The sequence below is a fragment of the Mastigoproctus giganteus genome, chromosome 2 (assembly GCF_048544385.1).
Source record: "Mastigoproctus giganteus isolate SK-2022 chromosome 2, ASM4854438v1, whole genome shotgun sequence".
Taxonomy (NCBI): domain Eukaryota; kingdom Metazoa; phylum Arthropoda; class Arachnida; order Uropygi; family Thelyphonidae; genus Mastigoproctus; species Mastigoproctus giganteus.
In genome coordinates, this window is record NC_143576.1 from 21497250 (window position 1) to 21514085 (window position 16836).

Consider the following 16836-nt stretch of genomic DNA (forward strand, 5'->3'; position numbering starts at 1 on the left):
GTATGTATATGTGTACATATATATCAAGGCCTAATCATGGACAGGGGAAATTTGTTTCAAACTTTAAGGCAGGGGTGTATATATATATAACCTAGGGTTATATATATATATGCCTGCTTGTAAATTTAAAAATGCATCCTGTGAGTAATCAATGAAAAATAAAACTTAAATTTTTTATAATTTCAAGATAACTAGAATAAAGTAATAAGAATACGCATGAAACGTGTAATTTGGTCTTTAAGACTTTGTCACAGGCATTCTCAGGTATGACGTTAGGGCTTGCTAACTGGGGGTCTAAAATGCTGATCAAACTGATGTTCAGGTGACACTTATGAGTCAAGTTGATTGAATTTCAGTGAAGTTCAGTTCTGTGACAACCAAATTCCCTGCTTGCACCTTCACAATGGCAGGACTGTTAGTAACCCTGGTTATAAACCCCGAAATGCTATTCCTAGTATACTGGAAGTAAAACAAAGTAAGCAGGGATTGAGGTGTGGTATCCACAACATAGATGATTTTCATCAACCAGTTCAACCAGATAGAAGACTTTCATCAACCAGTGCAGTGCCACCACTTTGCTTATTGGAGGCTTGAAGTGGCAAAACCTATGTTAGTCTCCAGGGCAAAGCTCTCACAACCCCATCTTTTCCATCATGCAGTAAGATTGATGTCTTTTGAGGTTATGATGGGCATCATTTGATCACCATCACAATCCAGTTTTCCTTAATTTCGAGGGTACAACTCTAAAACAGTTTTCACAGGTTGGTAGATAGTCCACCGACTGAACATATTGATAACTCTTTAGGAGGCATTCAGATTAGCTAGTGTATAATCTCGCTGCCTCTACTCTGCCACCCAGTTGACTGGAGGAATCCGAGTAGTGTGTGTATGCAGGGGCATTGTTTAGGCAAAGTTATGTGGAGGACCTGGGTATATTTTTGATGTGAAAACGTCTTTAGTGTCACCTACTAAATTTCAGACTGAAGTAAAACTAATTTGTCACAATTTTGCAAGGTGGAAATGACATCAAATGACGTCATTTCTGGTAAAATTGACAAAGCGGAAATAATGATTTGCGACATGGAAATGAGGTGTTCCAAAATCATGACAGAATAGTGAATTCCAAGGGGATGAAAAATGTGTCAATGACAGAAGTGACATAATTTCTGGTTTGTAGATTTTGATCGACAAACCAGAAATCGCAATTTTGCAAGTGAGTGAAGTCATTTGACGTCATTTCCAATTTGTCGATCAAATCAAAAATTATGATTTTGCGGCATGGAAATGACGTGTCACAAAATCATACGTTGACACAATTTTGTCGATTTGTAGCACCATTCAGGCAACAAGGTATGAATGGTGTTTCTAATTGACACATCTGTAGTTTATCTGGCATTATTTTCTTGTAACAGTGAATGTATGTTTGTGACTTTGAAGCTTGATGCTTCCTGAAGCCTCGCTAGTGGAGACAGACACTATCTTGTCAATCATTGTGATGCCGTCTTCTTTGTTTTTTCTCAAAGGATCTTTGGGAAAATGTGCACTAGCAAAATGTGCATATGTGCAAAAAATGCACTAGCAAAATGTGCATATGTGGACTACCGTGGTGTTGAATTCTGTGGACTTGAAAAAGTTGACCACATAAATTTGACCAAACGGGCTATAATGTTTCAACTGCAATCTGTTCATGATTACATCCACAATCTTGAAGTATGTTGCACAAGTTACGGCGTCTTTGTTCGCTACTGTTGCCTTCTGCATGAAGTCCATGTTGCTTGCATTGTCCTTACTAATATCACACCCCTTATTCTGTAACTTGTACAATAGCTGAAGCAAGTGTGGTCAACTGATTTCATTGGCATTCAGAGTCGAGAACATTGTAGATTTACCGAGCTGTCTAATCATAGCAAATAGATCGTGCTTATGTTTAGTCCAGTAGTAGTTCGAGTTTGGAATAGTCCTTAGGAAGGCCAAATTGTTTTCAATACAGCTGTTAATGTATTCTTTGGATTGAACTTGGTTGTGGGTCAGTTTTGTATCTTTACCAATGTATTTGAAAGCCACTGTCAAAGAGTCTCTCGTTCTCAATCGCATTATCTTCATTGCTCCATAAAGGAAGGATATGATATGGAATAACACCGCATCGGTCAGATCATCTGAGCTCACTCGTTGCCATCATGAACAGTCACATATAAATTCTCTCTGAACATTCTGAATTGTCCAAGATAAATGCTGGGAAAGGAGAGTTCCTCTGCATGCTCGTCAAACAGTAAGCTCTGCAGTATGTTAGTTTCTCCTGGGGCAATTCCAAGATATATATTGTCGCTCCACAACAATGTTTGCTGTTGGGTGATGAGACTTTCCTCGATCAGAACCGGTTCACTTATGTCATCTTTAGCCAAATTAATTTCTTTGTGGCTGTCATCAAAGAATGACTGATCTGTCGTGATTTGCTAAAATCAATAGAAAGGTGTATTGAACAAATATTGAAGCTGCGCTTTAACTACTCACTTTCTTACTAACCCAATCAAATAGCCGAACTTGTATTTTCTTGCATTTTATATGCATAAATAAGGTGCCTGAGACATGCATACAGACAATATGGCATTCTGGCCAAGTGATCAATGCCTGTTTCAGTCAATCTTCATTGTCAAGCAATGGACCATTGTGTTGACTAAAACAGGCACATTGATCACTTGGCCCAGAATGCCATATTGTCCATATGTGTGTCTCAGGCACCTTTTTTGCATGATAGTAAGTGAGGTGAAATAAGCCTCTCTGTCACTAAATCCAACTTCATTAAATACAATGGAATTTCTGGATAGACAAAGCCATTTGACTTAGATATAACTGGAATGGTGTTCTTAAGTGATCCTATTACACACAAGGATCCCATCAGTGTCAACATCGGGAAATGTAGTGCATATCAATGGTGCATCTTTAGCAGCTGATTTCTCTGTGTCATTTTTGAACTATAGATGATCACAAATGTAACATACAGAACTGCAATCATTTTTCATAAATCTTTCAAACTCTCAATGTACTTTCTTATGTAAATAGTAGTCGGCATAAGGAAAAGGAGCTTGATCATTTAAACTCATCTACTCTGTTGTATAATTAATACTCACTTCGGGTACATTACTGTTAGATGGAGCGACATTGCTGGTTGAAGGCACTGCTAAATCCAACTCTTGATGTCTGTTTGTCTTTTACTCAATCATGATAGTCTTTGTCGTTCTTGTGCATTCATTGCTACCTCTATCTTTATTTTCTTAGGTTGGCTTGCTCGATACTCTCAACAATGCTCTGCATTTGACTTTGCATCATTGAACACAAAGGCTATAGCAGTGTGGCATTCAGTCCCTTTCACTAATCAGAAAATTATTGATGGGAAAACTTTTGATTGAAAATTATTGAATGTAACAATACAAATACTTCACAATCAACAATATAAATACATTACAATCATACTTCCTACAGTAGTAACTGCAGGAAGAATGATTGTGACATCATACTATTCAACAAATGACTACAATCAAATGGGTAATTAGGCTATTGCCTTGGATTTCGCTAACTCTTCCAAACATTGATTTGGTAGAGTAAATAATGGGCATGAGCTTAAAACGTGACATCATTCATTCTAAATATTTCAGACTGAAATATGAGGCTAATGGCGCTGTCACTAACATTTGATTTTCATAGTCTTCCCCCTTCTACTTTTACTTTAGTGCTAAATACATCATGAATAGGCAAATTAATAGAATAAACGTAACTGCAAAAAATTGTAAACCTACCAGAAACTACCTCATTAATTTCAAAAATATATGGGGGGTTGAAATTTTTTTACCCCAATGTATATTGTAAGTTTTCGTGAAAGACAATTGCCAGTCTGTGCTGTTATCTTGTATATTCATGGAAAATTTCAGGTTTGTAACCATATTTTTCTCCTTTACAGTTGAAGTGTGGAGGGTGAATGAAGATGGCAACTGACAAGCTAGAGCTTGCTACCTAGAGCGTGCCATTCAAGAAAGGCACCTCCGTAGCCAGGTGGGAAGGAGCAGCAGTGCGTAGCACACGCTCCTTGATTAGACCGGGGTTCGAGCCCGTCACCACCAAATACGGAGGATGCGGAAAGGTTATGGAATGACCACCGCATATTCTCGGAGCAATATGGCCTTAGTTGTTAATGCTCCTAAAAACCAAAACAACAACAACCATTCAAGAATGTAGAATAACATTAAAACACATTGTGATGTGACAACAAGTTCAACATCTCCCATTAGCAAGCTCAGGGTATTGTGGTGAATATTTTAGGAATGAAGGTTTCTTCAAGGTGGGACCCTAAACCTGAATGCAGATCAGAAGCAGGAAAGAGGAAGACATCATCAGATTATGCAGAATTTTGAAGTTAATGAAGCTCGGTTTTGGGTTTGGTATGTCATTATGGATGAAACATCGCCACTTCGACCCTGAAACAAAAGAAGAATTGAAATAGTTGGAGCTTCCCTATCCTTCCCCTTCTAAAAAGTTTTGAGTGCAGAGGTTGGCTAGGCATCCATCTTCTGGGATGCAGAAGGAGGGATCATGGTTGATTTCCTGAATTGAGGTGCCACTATCAATGCCAAGTATTATTCTAACCTACTGAGACATTTCCACAATGAATTGAAGCTCAAGAGGTATGGGAAATTGGCCAAAGGAGTCAACTTGTATCAAGACAATGCACCATCATATACAGCATTTATGACTCTGACCACACTGCATGACTGTGGGTTCAAGCATGACATGTCAGAATCTGCCCTACTGATTGGATGTGGCTCCATCAGACTGTTTTCTGTTTTGAAATCTCAAAAAGGACTTGAAAGGACAGAAATTTGATTGGCACTGCTGTGATGGATGTAATCAACAACTGGTTTGAATCAAAATCTTCTGAATTTCGAGTGGGTCACAAATGCTAGTGGATTGTACCAGAAAGTGTGACTTAAGGGGGGGTGGAACTATGTTAAAAATAAATGACTTTCACAACTTTAAAGCATTCCTTGTATGAGCGGCTAGAAACTTTTCAATCCCCCCTCACGTGTGGTCTGAGTTCCAGTCTCAATGATATCCATTTCCACGTGTAGTCTGCCGAACCCCACTTTTTCTGATGGATTCCCAATTATTGTTGCCTCAACTACTGTTCATATCAGTTCCCCTAATTTTTTGTTGTACGATTTGTTTCTAGACAAGATCACATATCTCTGTTAGGATCACCCTTACTTTTAATCTATCTTGGCATAAGCAACATCACAAATATTTTTTCCTCTGTATCTAAAAAATGAGGGTTTCTCTGTTTCTTTTGACATTACTTTTCTTCCAAACAGCTATTCACTCTGTACAAATTGCAGATCTACCCCACTATGGAATATTGTTCCCACATCTGGGGTGGTGTCCTCAAAACCTCTCTCTCAGGCTTCTTGACTCCGTTCAAAAGAGGACAACCAGGTTAATTAATGATCAGTCTCTTACAAAGTCTTTCCACTCTGTCTCAGTGTTAGAATATTTTTCTGCTGCATGTATTTTTTATAGACTCTTCCATGGGCACTGTTCTTCTGAATTGGCTTCTATAATTCCCCCTCTCTTTTACAAACCAGTGCAAATGTGCCGCAACCAGTTAGTATTTGTTTACTGTTCAACTTCAAAGTCACACTTTCTCTTTTATCCCTTCAACCTTTTCTTTCTGGAAAAATCTTCCTTCACGTGTATTTTGTGAAAATTATGATCTACAGAAATTCAAGTCTGAACTTCTGTAGATTATAATTTTCAAATTAATATCAAACAAACATCTTCTCTCTTCTCAAACTTCAGCTCACTCATGGTACTAAGTACCATAGGTTATAATAATTTTCATGTTTGGAGTTCCCATAAAAAAAATTAAATGAAATTTTAAAAATGCAAAATACAATGATTAATCAAATTAAATTAACCATATGTGGGAATTTCTGTTAACTGACAATTTATGTATGTAAGGTTCTAATGAACTATGTACAACCAACCTATTATTGAATAAACATAAACTGAATTAAACAGTACAAAAGGAAATTAGTAGAATCCTGCAGAGACAAGTATATCTGAGCGCAACTGCAGCTTGGAAATGATGTACAGAATCTACACTCACTCATAGTTCCCAAAAATAAATACTGACACTTGCTTGAACATTAACAGCAATGCAAATTAATAATTACTTGTATAACATTACACGTTAATTTAATTGCATGGTAGGTTAATATAAATAATTTCTGAAATATTTTTCTATTGTTGATATTGCTAGATAATAAAGTCATTCCTGAAGCACTGTAGATGTTAATTAATTTTAATTTTATAAAAGACCTTTATTTGATTGCAACAGAAACAAAAGTCAGAAAAAAAATTTCCCTATTTAGTACTGTATTTATTAACCCATCACCAGGCATGCAATGAATTATTTTTCCTATATGCATTGAGGTCAGTGTGTGTGTGTGTGTGTGTGTGAAAAATAAGCAAGAAAGAAATAATTCAAAATTGTTTACTTTTTTGATGCCACCTTTATTTTCGATCTTTTCTGAACACAACTATGAAAAATTCAATTTTTCTATTAAAAAAATATATTTTTAATTTTTGAAATTAAAACTCCCTTTAGACCTGTCGGTGAGTGAAATGCAAATTGAAAAACCTGTGTGCTTCAACGAATGCATGAAATTAGATGCCATCTTGTCAATAATAGGAGCTCTGCAGCATCAACAGTCCAAAAATATGGTCGGTCTCACACACACACACACACACACACACACACACTCAAATATGTACAATTATATATAATAAGCACAACAGCATTTATTTTTACACAGCACTTGTATAATAAGCACAACAGCATTTATTTTTACACAGCATTTGTATACATCAAACTGTATAATGATGACAGAAGTGAAACTGAGCAACCTTGTTCTTACAGGTAAAAAAATATACTGAATTTCCTTACAGTATGTTATCTTTCTTATGTTGACTAAATTAACCGATTAACCATATATTCATGAATATATATATTTTTTAAATGAGAATTAAGAATATTCTGTGAAATGTTATAATAACAAGAGTGATCATAAGTTATAATAAGAGTGATTAAAAATTTCTCTTGATTAATTAGTACTGACTTGTTCTGAATTTGTATATATACTTCAAACCCATTTAAATAAAAATGGATGTAGTTTGGTCCCTATGATTTCAAATTAACAAGGTTTTACTGTATTAGAAGTTTGTGCTGTGTGGCCAGAGCAGATGAAGAGCACGAGTTGTTGAAATATTGTCTGGGGATATCATAGACCCCCCCCACGATGGGCTTGGGGTAAAATCATATTCAAGTATTAATTTTAACAACTCCTTATGATCAGAATGGCTAATCTCCCTCAAAGATGCACGTGATGATTTTGTAGGCATATTACTGTAGTATGGTTTAGTGTCTTCAAATATAATTATAAGTGATAGAAATGCTTTTACTATTGATAAGAATATTTTCGTTATTTACTGTTTGTTGTAAACCATTGAAATTTCAATGACAGAAGTTAGAAGTTATTATTACAAAAATAATTTTTTTTGCCCTTATGGTTACTGCTTGCACAATTCTGCTCATTTGAGCAGCTCTGTGCTTGTAAAAGACAGTATACTTTCTTTCTGACCATATACTTCTGTTATAAAAAGAACAGTTTTGGTTATATGTGACAAAAACAATTTTGCTTCGTACTTCATTGTTTTAATTTAAAAAAATTATGTAATTCTATTTTTATTCTTTTTTTATATATATATATATATATATATATATATATATATATCTGTAGATGTGGCACCTGTGACATATCAAGAGCCTCAGTATTGGTGTTCGATAGCATATTATGAACTGAATTCCAGGGTTGGTGAGGTATTTCATGCTCAAAACCACAGCATTGTAATTGATGGTTTCACTGATCCTTCCAACAACAATAACAGATTTTGTCTTGGGCTTCTGTCGAATGTAAACAGGAATTCCACAATTGAGAATACCAGGCGTCACATTGGAAAAGGTATTTTATTTTGGAAAAAGTTATGTATTATTAATTTATCTTAAATTCATAACTAATTTATTAATATTTCAGTTTTTTGTTTGATTTTGTTTTATAAACAATTATAGCATGTTTTTAAGTAAAGCTAAATTTTACTTATGCATATTACAAATTGTTAATGGATTAGTCCATTAGTAATTTTTTTTTAAGGATTATTTATATTGTCTTAGTTCTCTAATTTTATTCATTATACACCTATGATACCTACATAATGTACATCAAGAGATAATAATGTCTGAATTGGATTTGATATTGGTGAAAAAGATGTGTAGTTGGTTGGGGAAGGAGAGTTTTCTTTATTTGAAGTGGTAGGGCCATATATGATGGTTAAATTGTATTAAATTTGTATAAATTTGAAATTTTATTGTAAAGAAATTTAAATTATTATAGCATTTCATCACTGTTAGCTCATATGAACAGGATCATGGCTAATAGGGCTTGAGCCCTCTGCCCCCCCCCCCCCCCTGAGTCCAGGGGCCCATTATACCTAGCTTTTTTTTTTTTTTTTTTTGTTAGGATATTATTATTAATTTGTAAAACGTTTTTTATTTATTAGTTATAATACATACAGACACCCTTGACATTCAAATTTTTAAATGATTAATGGCTATTACAACCTTGAAGCAGATTTTCAACCAAAATTGGAATGTTAGTGGTAGTGGATGCTGCACCTGCTCTAGTACAACCCAGCTCCCACTTTTCATAGTCTAACAACAACCTAAAATATACACTGATTGTTATTTTTACTAACAATAACAAATGGAACATGAGCGAGAGAGGAGCTAAGAGCTCCTCTTAAATGACTGACTATATTATTTAGAAGGGACCACATTGATTTAACTGATTGTGCCATACACATTATACTATTACCTAAAAGGGGCCCACTGATAATGCCAGCCCTGAGCCCCCAAGAACCTAGATCCACCCCTGCATGTGAAGTTTCTCTAAGGAACTATAGCTTTAAATTGATCTTCGGTTTTTTGTTAGACAGCTGTCTGTTCATTGTACTTCTGCTCTGAAAGAATTGAAATACTCATTTTTTCTTTTTTTTTTTAATACAGTTTGTAGCCCATTCTATAAATGCAACAATAACCATAATCCAAATTCTATGCCCCTCAGAAATCACTAGCCACACAAATATTGCAAATCTGGAGGATCTGTATTAATACTACAAATGTTTATTATTTTCTTTTATGTACCCAGCCATTTTCTTATTGCCCATCTTCCAGTCTGTTAGAGTACTCAGAGAAGGGAGATGCAACTATTCTGCTTTCCTTTCCTTTTGGCACCTCTGTAGCCAGGTGGGCAGGAGCAGCAGTGCGCAGCACACGCTTCTTGATTAGACCGGGGTTCGAGCCCGTGACCACCAAATACGGAGGATGCAGAAAGGTCAGGGAATGACCACCGCATATCCCCAGAGCAATATGGCCTTAGTTGCTAATGCTCCTAAAAACCAAATAACAAAACTAACAAACAACCTTGCCTAATTATGTTTCCTAAGTATTAACTTCTTGGAAGTATTGGTCCAAGCTGGGGTACCTGAGCTGTTGTAGTGGTTAAGTGCACTGTTGCCGTATTTGTGAACTACACATTTCATATTTGTACACTTTCTCAGCCTTAAGTTTTTGGCATCTCTTCAATACAGATCAAATAAGATAGCAAATTTAATAACTAAATTTAGATTGAGGTCCTTCTCCCCCTCCACTAGTAGGTTAATTTCATTACTCAGTACAAGAAACACCTGGCTGGTTCATTAAGTAGCTTTTCAAAAACTATTAGTTGTTTTCTGTCTATATATCTACGTGTTATTGCTGTTAATATTTCACCTCTGTAATATCGCTATTGTTTTCAAATACATCATATTAAGGTGTTGCAGTTATTTATGTTACCCTTTATGTAACTCCATGACAAAGGAAGAAAATACAGGTTGAGTGAGACCCAGGTCTGGTGATAGGAGCTTTGTTTGAGGATTTGTGGCATCCTTTGACAGTAATTGTTGAGGCAGGAATGGGGACATGATATGATGGATAATTTGGAAGTAGAAAAGTTGGCCAACTTCTGTAGAGAAATGAGTAAGATGAACTTGAGCTCTCAGAAATACATGTGACTTTTGACTAAGAGGTGCAAGTTTGGTCACCAGTAGGGTTTACAATACCAAGATGCCGGGATCCCAGTAATTTTTTTTCGGTATTCAAATTCCGGTATTGATACAAAAATACCGGTTTTTCCGTACTAATTTAAGAAATAATTATCCATTGATTTATTCACATAAAGGTTATAAAATCGACAACAATAAATCATTAATACTGCTGAATTCGCAAATGAGGGATTGTTATACACAGTACAAATGCAACGGAAACCTGAAAATATCATGAAACTGTAAGACATAAAATCTTACAAATATATTTCTCTTAGTAAGTATAGTGTGTGTGGAAATAAAGCACTTAAGGAATAACGAAAACATCATTACAGAAATATTTCCATTAGTGGCAGTAGGCGTGGTAGGGCAATTAAGGAATATGGTGAACAATGGTATGGCAGGTGCAGAAGGGTTAAAATTAAAAGCTTCTGAACAATAGTTTAATCACTCTATTACACCGCTACTTGGGGATACAACACTTAGTGCATTTTGGGAAAAGGTGTTGGTATGGAGCAGTTCAAAGGTATTGTGAACAGATGATCTAGAGGTAAAAGATGAAAGCATTTCATTGTGTGGGAAAAATATTCTGTTTTTCCCACACAATGAACACATAAGCACACATAAGCTTGCATATAAAAAAGTAGTACAAGGGGTGATTGTAACTTGTAATCAACTCAATAAATAAATAAATGAGAAGGAAATAAATGAGGTGCTTGCACCAAAAGAGGGGTTTGTGGTTGTTGTTCGGAGGGGTTGCAGACTTGCAGTGGTAGTTCTGGGTTCGGTTTGGGTCCAGTTCTGGGAGTGTCCAGCTATATAGTGAAGGGTTCTGCCAGGCATGTTCCTGTGTTAGAAGTTAATCCGGAAGTTGAATAAGAAGCCAGTCCAATAGTGCCCTGGCTTCTACTGCTGCTGTGTTAATTTCCTTCAGTATTAACAGAGACCTGTTCTTGAAATCCCAAAATAAGACAGTACTGGAAGAGCTATACAGCAGAGATGCAGAGTTCAAATAAGAGAGAGAGAGAGAGAGAGAGAGAGAGAGAGAGAGAGAGAGAGAGAGACATCACCGCACTCCGTGAAAGGAATCCCACCGTGAAAGAAAAGGAAGGTAAGTCCTCTGAACTGTGTAGTTTTGGAAATGGTACTTGGATGAAGTGGGAGATTATTTTAGAGTAAGGTTGAAGTTGAAGAAACACAAGAAATGAGGAAATGTTTAGTATTGAGTTGGTTTATTGTTTGAAGTTGTAAAGAAAATTGATATTGCTAAATCAAGAGGCATTACATGGAATTGTGAGTTTTAAGTAAATGACTTATGGATTGTTGTTCTGAAGAGAATTGATATTGGTGATTAAGATTAAATTAGTTTAGTGTTTGAAGCTGTAGAGAGAGTTGAGATTGTTAATTGAGAGAAATTTTATGGAAATTATAGATATATTAATAGATTAAATGAGAAAAATGAAAAGATTAGATGTAAATGAACACCAGTTATGTATTGTAAGTAGTATTTATTTATTTATTTATTAAATCAGTTTATTTCCCAAGAAACCTTGGGACGGCTCTGTGCCAGAAGGGTGTGAATATTTACAGACTAAGGTGCGAGGAACACATGCACAGTAAACAAGAGTACATGTGTGCTTGACCGGAGACATTTACAGGATTAAATATACAATAATATACAAAATATACAGTAATATACAAAATATATATAAAAAAAAAAACAGTCTGTCATGTCCAGGAGCAGGGGAGTATTATAAGTTCATTATCTGGTAGCAGTACTTGAGGATTTCCTTCCTGTAGGGCTTGTCTTCACAGAACCTATCAGGGTGGATCCTAAATTTATTGAAGATCCGAAGACAATTGGCTGGAAACATGTCAGGGAATCAATGTTTGACAGCATAAGATGTAGAGGGAGACAGGAGTCGGGGTGCTCCCCTCTTGCCCTCCTCTGGCCAGAGATTAATGTGGATACCGATGGAGCATCAATTCGCCTCGTTATAAGCCGTGCAGGCGTGAAGACATTTTTTGTCACGATGATATGTCTCCAGGGAGTGGTGCCCAGATTTGCTTGTAGGATAGATCTGGAGGCAACCAGTACTCTAAACTGAGATACTTCTGAAGGTATGAGGCAGGGGCAAGTGACCAAATTTCTGAAGCATAGAGAGGGATCGGCGTAATACACCTCAGGATGTGCCGAACAAGCAGCGCTGACTGATGCACACAGAGTTCTTGACACACAGCCCAAAGAGCAGCGTACGTCTTCTGCCTCATCCTGGCAAAGTGAGGCTGAAAAGTGAGTCCAACCTCCCAGATGAGACCAAGATCAGTATGAGAGGTCGCCTTTTGCACCGGTTCCCCACTAACAAAGATTTACACCAGTTATGTATTGTTTGATAAATGACTTTTGTTTTATATTTGTGTCATTGCTCTTGAGAAACTGACAGCTCACATATAATATATATATGATATATAAGTTTGTATTAATACAAATTAATATTATTAATTAATTAATATAATATTAATATGATATATAATACATATACTTGTGTGTGGAGGGGGAATATCCCTCAGCTCCTGGAAATTCTCATTTTTTAACGCAACCAGGTAGCTTGTGGGGAGCTGCTGTACGAAAATCATAATAATGGCCACTGATGACAATACTAAAGTACAGGGAAATAAAAATTAATAAATAATAACCCCCCACACACACACACAATTTAGATTTGGTTTCCTCACCAAGCTTAAATGTCAATCCCTCTTTTTCGTTAATACGGATATAGTGCCATAAAAAGTCAAAAAGGAAATATTTTTTATTTTTGATAAAAAGGAAATAAGATTTTTGAAGATGAGGGAATAAGGGGGGAGGGAAGTTAAACTGCAACTCGCCTACGACTATCCTAGTACAAAGCACCAACCAGCAAAGAATCCAAAAGGATGTTTTCTGCCGCTAATTAAATATGTACAAAAATTTTAGATCCAGTTTAAATGATAACACTATTGAGTTTCTTAAGAACTCACTTTATTCGGACAAGTAGTGTGGATGCTTATTTTTTTCTTTTTAGAATAACTGCATGTTTAATAATTTTTGCTAGAATATTTATTATTGTAATAAAGTTTGATTTAAAACGTGAATTCAAGTAATTACTTGTTTTTTCCTTACTTTATTGCACCTAATTGTCATCAAAATGTATTGCGAAAAATGTTTTTTTTTTTTGGAATACTGGTATTAATACCAGTATCTTGGTTTCGTAAATTAAAAATACCGAAATACTGGTATTGTGAGCCCTAGTCTTAGATAAAGCACAGCACAACCTTAAAATTTCACCTGGGGGAAAGTATTATAAATTCTTTAAAATCTGAGATATTGAAAGATTCTAGATCTAGATTTTCTCAATGATTGAAAGATTCTAGATTTTAGGGAGGTATACGTAGTTGTTGAGTGTTTTTAGAGGATTACATTTCAGTAAGTATTAAGCGCAAATAGTTGAATTTATTTACATCTGCAAACATTTGTTCATTCATCTTTTTGCAGCCAGCAGGATTTAAACTGTATAGATCAGCATTTACCAGATTGCTGTCCGCAGACCCCTGGGGGTCCGTAGACCAGTTCCAGGGGTTCTGCGAAACCTTCAGAAGGTATCAAGTAATATGTGTTTATTTTCTTAACAAATATACTGATAGAATCACAACGAATTTTGTTATAGAACATTACTTATTTTCAATATGATTAGTATATATATATATATTTCAAATTATTCATTCTATATATAGCAAATTTATGATAAATAAAGTTATTATTATATATCTGTATAAAAATAAGAATAAAGTTGAGTTGTTTCACACATAAAACTTTGAATTTTCTTTTCAGAAAACCTAGTGCGCGCACACACACACACACACACACACACACACACACACACACACACACACACACACACACACACACACACACACACACACACACAGTGTGTGTGTAGGGGTCCGCAAACATGTTTTGATTTTTTAAGGGGTCCGTAAATTTGAGTAGTTTGGGAACCGCTGGTATAGATAATGTAATGGTCTTAATTCTCACTGCAGAACAAATTTGCCTTTGTAATGAGTTGCCTTGGTACTGCAGTACTTTCAACATATAGCTTTATCTATATTACAACTTTGAAAAATGATTTCATACATACCATAGCAGTTCACATCAAGCAACTTCTTTACAACTGTTTTGCCAGCATGCTGTCACTAGAGACTACCCAATGTCTAATGAGGGAACAGTTATTCCTGGAACAGGCTGCCATAACAGTCTTATCTTTTGAACGAATGGCTAGTTAACATTTGGAGATGCGATTTGTTTGAAAGTTGTGCAATACCATTCAAAAGTCAAGTTATTTCTGAGAATTATGACCATTGTATTATTTATGCAGTTAAATCCTGCTAGCCTTAAAAACATATTAAATCACAAGGTAGTCCTGCAGGCATCTTATAAAGAAAGAAATGCCAATCTTTCTTGTGTGGATTCTTAAAGACACGTGATCATTGTTATGAGTGCCAGATTGCTTTCTTAATATTTCTAGATTGTTGAACGTTTACATTTTTTGTGAAATGTGCTGGATTTTAAAGAGTTCTTGATTGTAAAGTGCAGATTTTAAAGATTTAACTATACATTAGTGGTATTCAAAATAGCAAGAAGTCAAAGACTCTTAAAGGTAACTTTTAATGAAGTCCAACTGATTTTTAAAGGAGATGTTAATAAACTTAATAGGCTGATATGTGCATGTGACTATGCAACATCCACATGATATGATAAACTAAATATAATAGAATGTAATCCCTGATTATTTGAAAGGAGCACCTAGCTTCAAATGGGCTATCTGGTCATGTAAAGGGACAAAAGTTGATGACGTTGTAGGGCAGATATCATCCTTTAAGGGCACAAAGGGTGATATTGTTGTACATGTTGGCACTAATGATATTAAGAGTAGGAGACCGGTAGAATTACTTAACAAGTACAAGACAATGCTGAAAAAAAAGCCTTGAGTTAGGGTTGAATTTGAAAGTGTCTGCAATTACTGCCCAGACATGACAGGAGGGAGTATATGATGAGAGCCTTGTCAATCAATTTGACCCTGGAGAGATTGTGCAAGGCTCAAGGGCTAGAATTTTTCTCAGCCTGGTCTGTGCTTGTTAACAGGAGAGACTGCTTCTACAGGGATGGGATACACTTAAATAGAAAGGGTGCAAGAATATTTGCTGATGCTATCGAGGCAGAGTTAGGTGGGTCGGAAAACTGCTAGCTTGGGGGGGATACAAAGACTAATAGATTAACAGTAGCCACTGGCAGAGGTGAAAGTGATTCTTGCACTGCTTCTATTGGAATGAGCAGAAGCCTGAAAAACAAGATGCAGGATATTTCAGAGAGGAGTCATTGTTGGGAGTCATTGCGGTACAAGTAAACACATGGGTTGTGTTAGTGTAGCTAAGAATAGAAACAGGTGCATGTATACTTGCTTGTACACCAATGCTAGGAGTTTGGTAAATAAATTTGATGAATTTGAGGTATTCCTCAAAGCATCAAAGGCGGATATTGTTGGGATATCAGAGACGTGGTGTCACACAGGTATAAGGAATGCAGAACTGGAATTTGGGGAGTACAACATCTACAGAAAGGATAGACAGGATAGGAAGGGAGGAGGGGTTATGCTGTTAGTTAAGAAACACATAAAATCTAAGGAAGTGCATATAATTGATGTGGGTGGGCAATATAGAGTCTGGTGTGACATAAGCACTGGGAAAGGAAAAATGAGAGGTCTGTGTTATAGACCTAATGAATCTGATGAGTATAATGAGCAATTGTGCAGAGAAATAGTGGGCCAGTAAATTAGAGTGTCTTATAATGGGGGATTTTAATTTCCCGGATATTGACTGGAATTTGTGGGTTGGTCACTCACACACTTTAGCAAGTGTGTGAGTGACCACACAAGGTCACTTTTAGCAAGGCTTTTCTGGATTTATTGGATGATTGTTTTCTACAGCAGCATATTCGGAAGGCAACTAGAGGGAGCAATACTCTTGATCTGATTACCAGTAGTGATTCTTCATGCATCAAGAATCTGCAGATAAAGGAACCACTAGGTGGCAGTGATCACAGTGTGCTGAAGTGGGATTTACTCAGAGAAGTAACTACCATCAAGTGTAAAGGGAAGGGTTTTTGCTTTTGTAAAGGTGACTACGGTCTGAGACAGTATTTAAATTCTATACGGTGTAACCAACTGGTGATGTTACCAACAGCAAATTAAAATGGGAAGCATTCAAAGAATTAATCTTGGAAGCTACTAGGCTTTTCCTACCAACAAAGAAATATTGTTCAAGATTTAGACCTAAATGGATATCAGATGAACTAATTAGACATGTGACAGAAGAAAAATGCATGGGATACATATAAATTAACATGTGATACAGAAACCTATGATAGATATAAGCTGGTCTGTAACCAAGTTATAAAGGAGGTTAGGCAGGCGAAGGCAGATTGTGAGAAATCTTTGGCAAAGGATGCAAAGAAAAACAGCAAAGAGTTCTTTACTTAGGTAAACTCTAGAAGGAAGA

The 16836-nt window shown here is 36.0% G+C and overlaps 1 protein-coding gene across 2 annotated transcripts in view; it reads left to right on the plus strand.

Moving 5' to 3' along the window:
* The window catches only part of LOC150089208 (protein mothers against dpp-like), a 71605-nt gene that overhangs the window by 48466 nt on the left and 6303 nt on the right, over window positions 1–16836 (plus strand). For both annotated transcript variants that reach the window (XM_090390374.1, XM_090390375.1), the window contains exon 6: window positions 7848–8069. In XM_090390374.1, the coding sequence (XP_090246500.1) occupies window positions 7848–8069 (222 nt within the window). The remainder of the gene's footprint in view (window positions 1–7847; window positions 8070–16836) is intronic.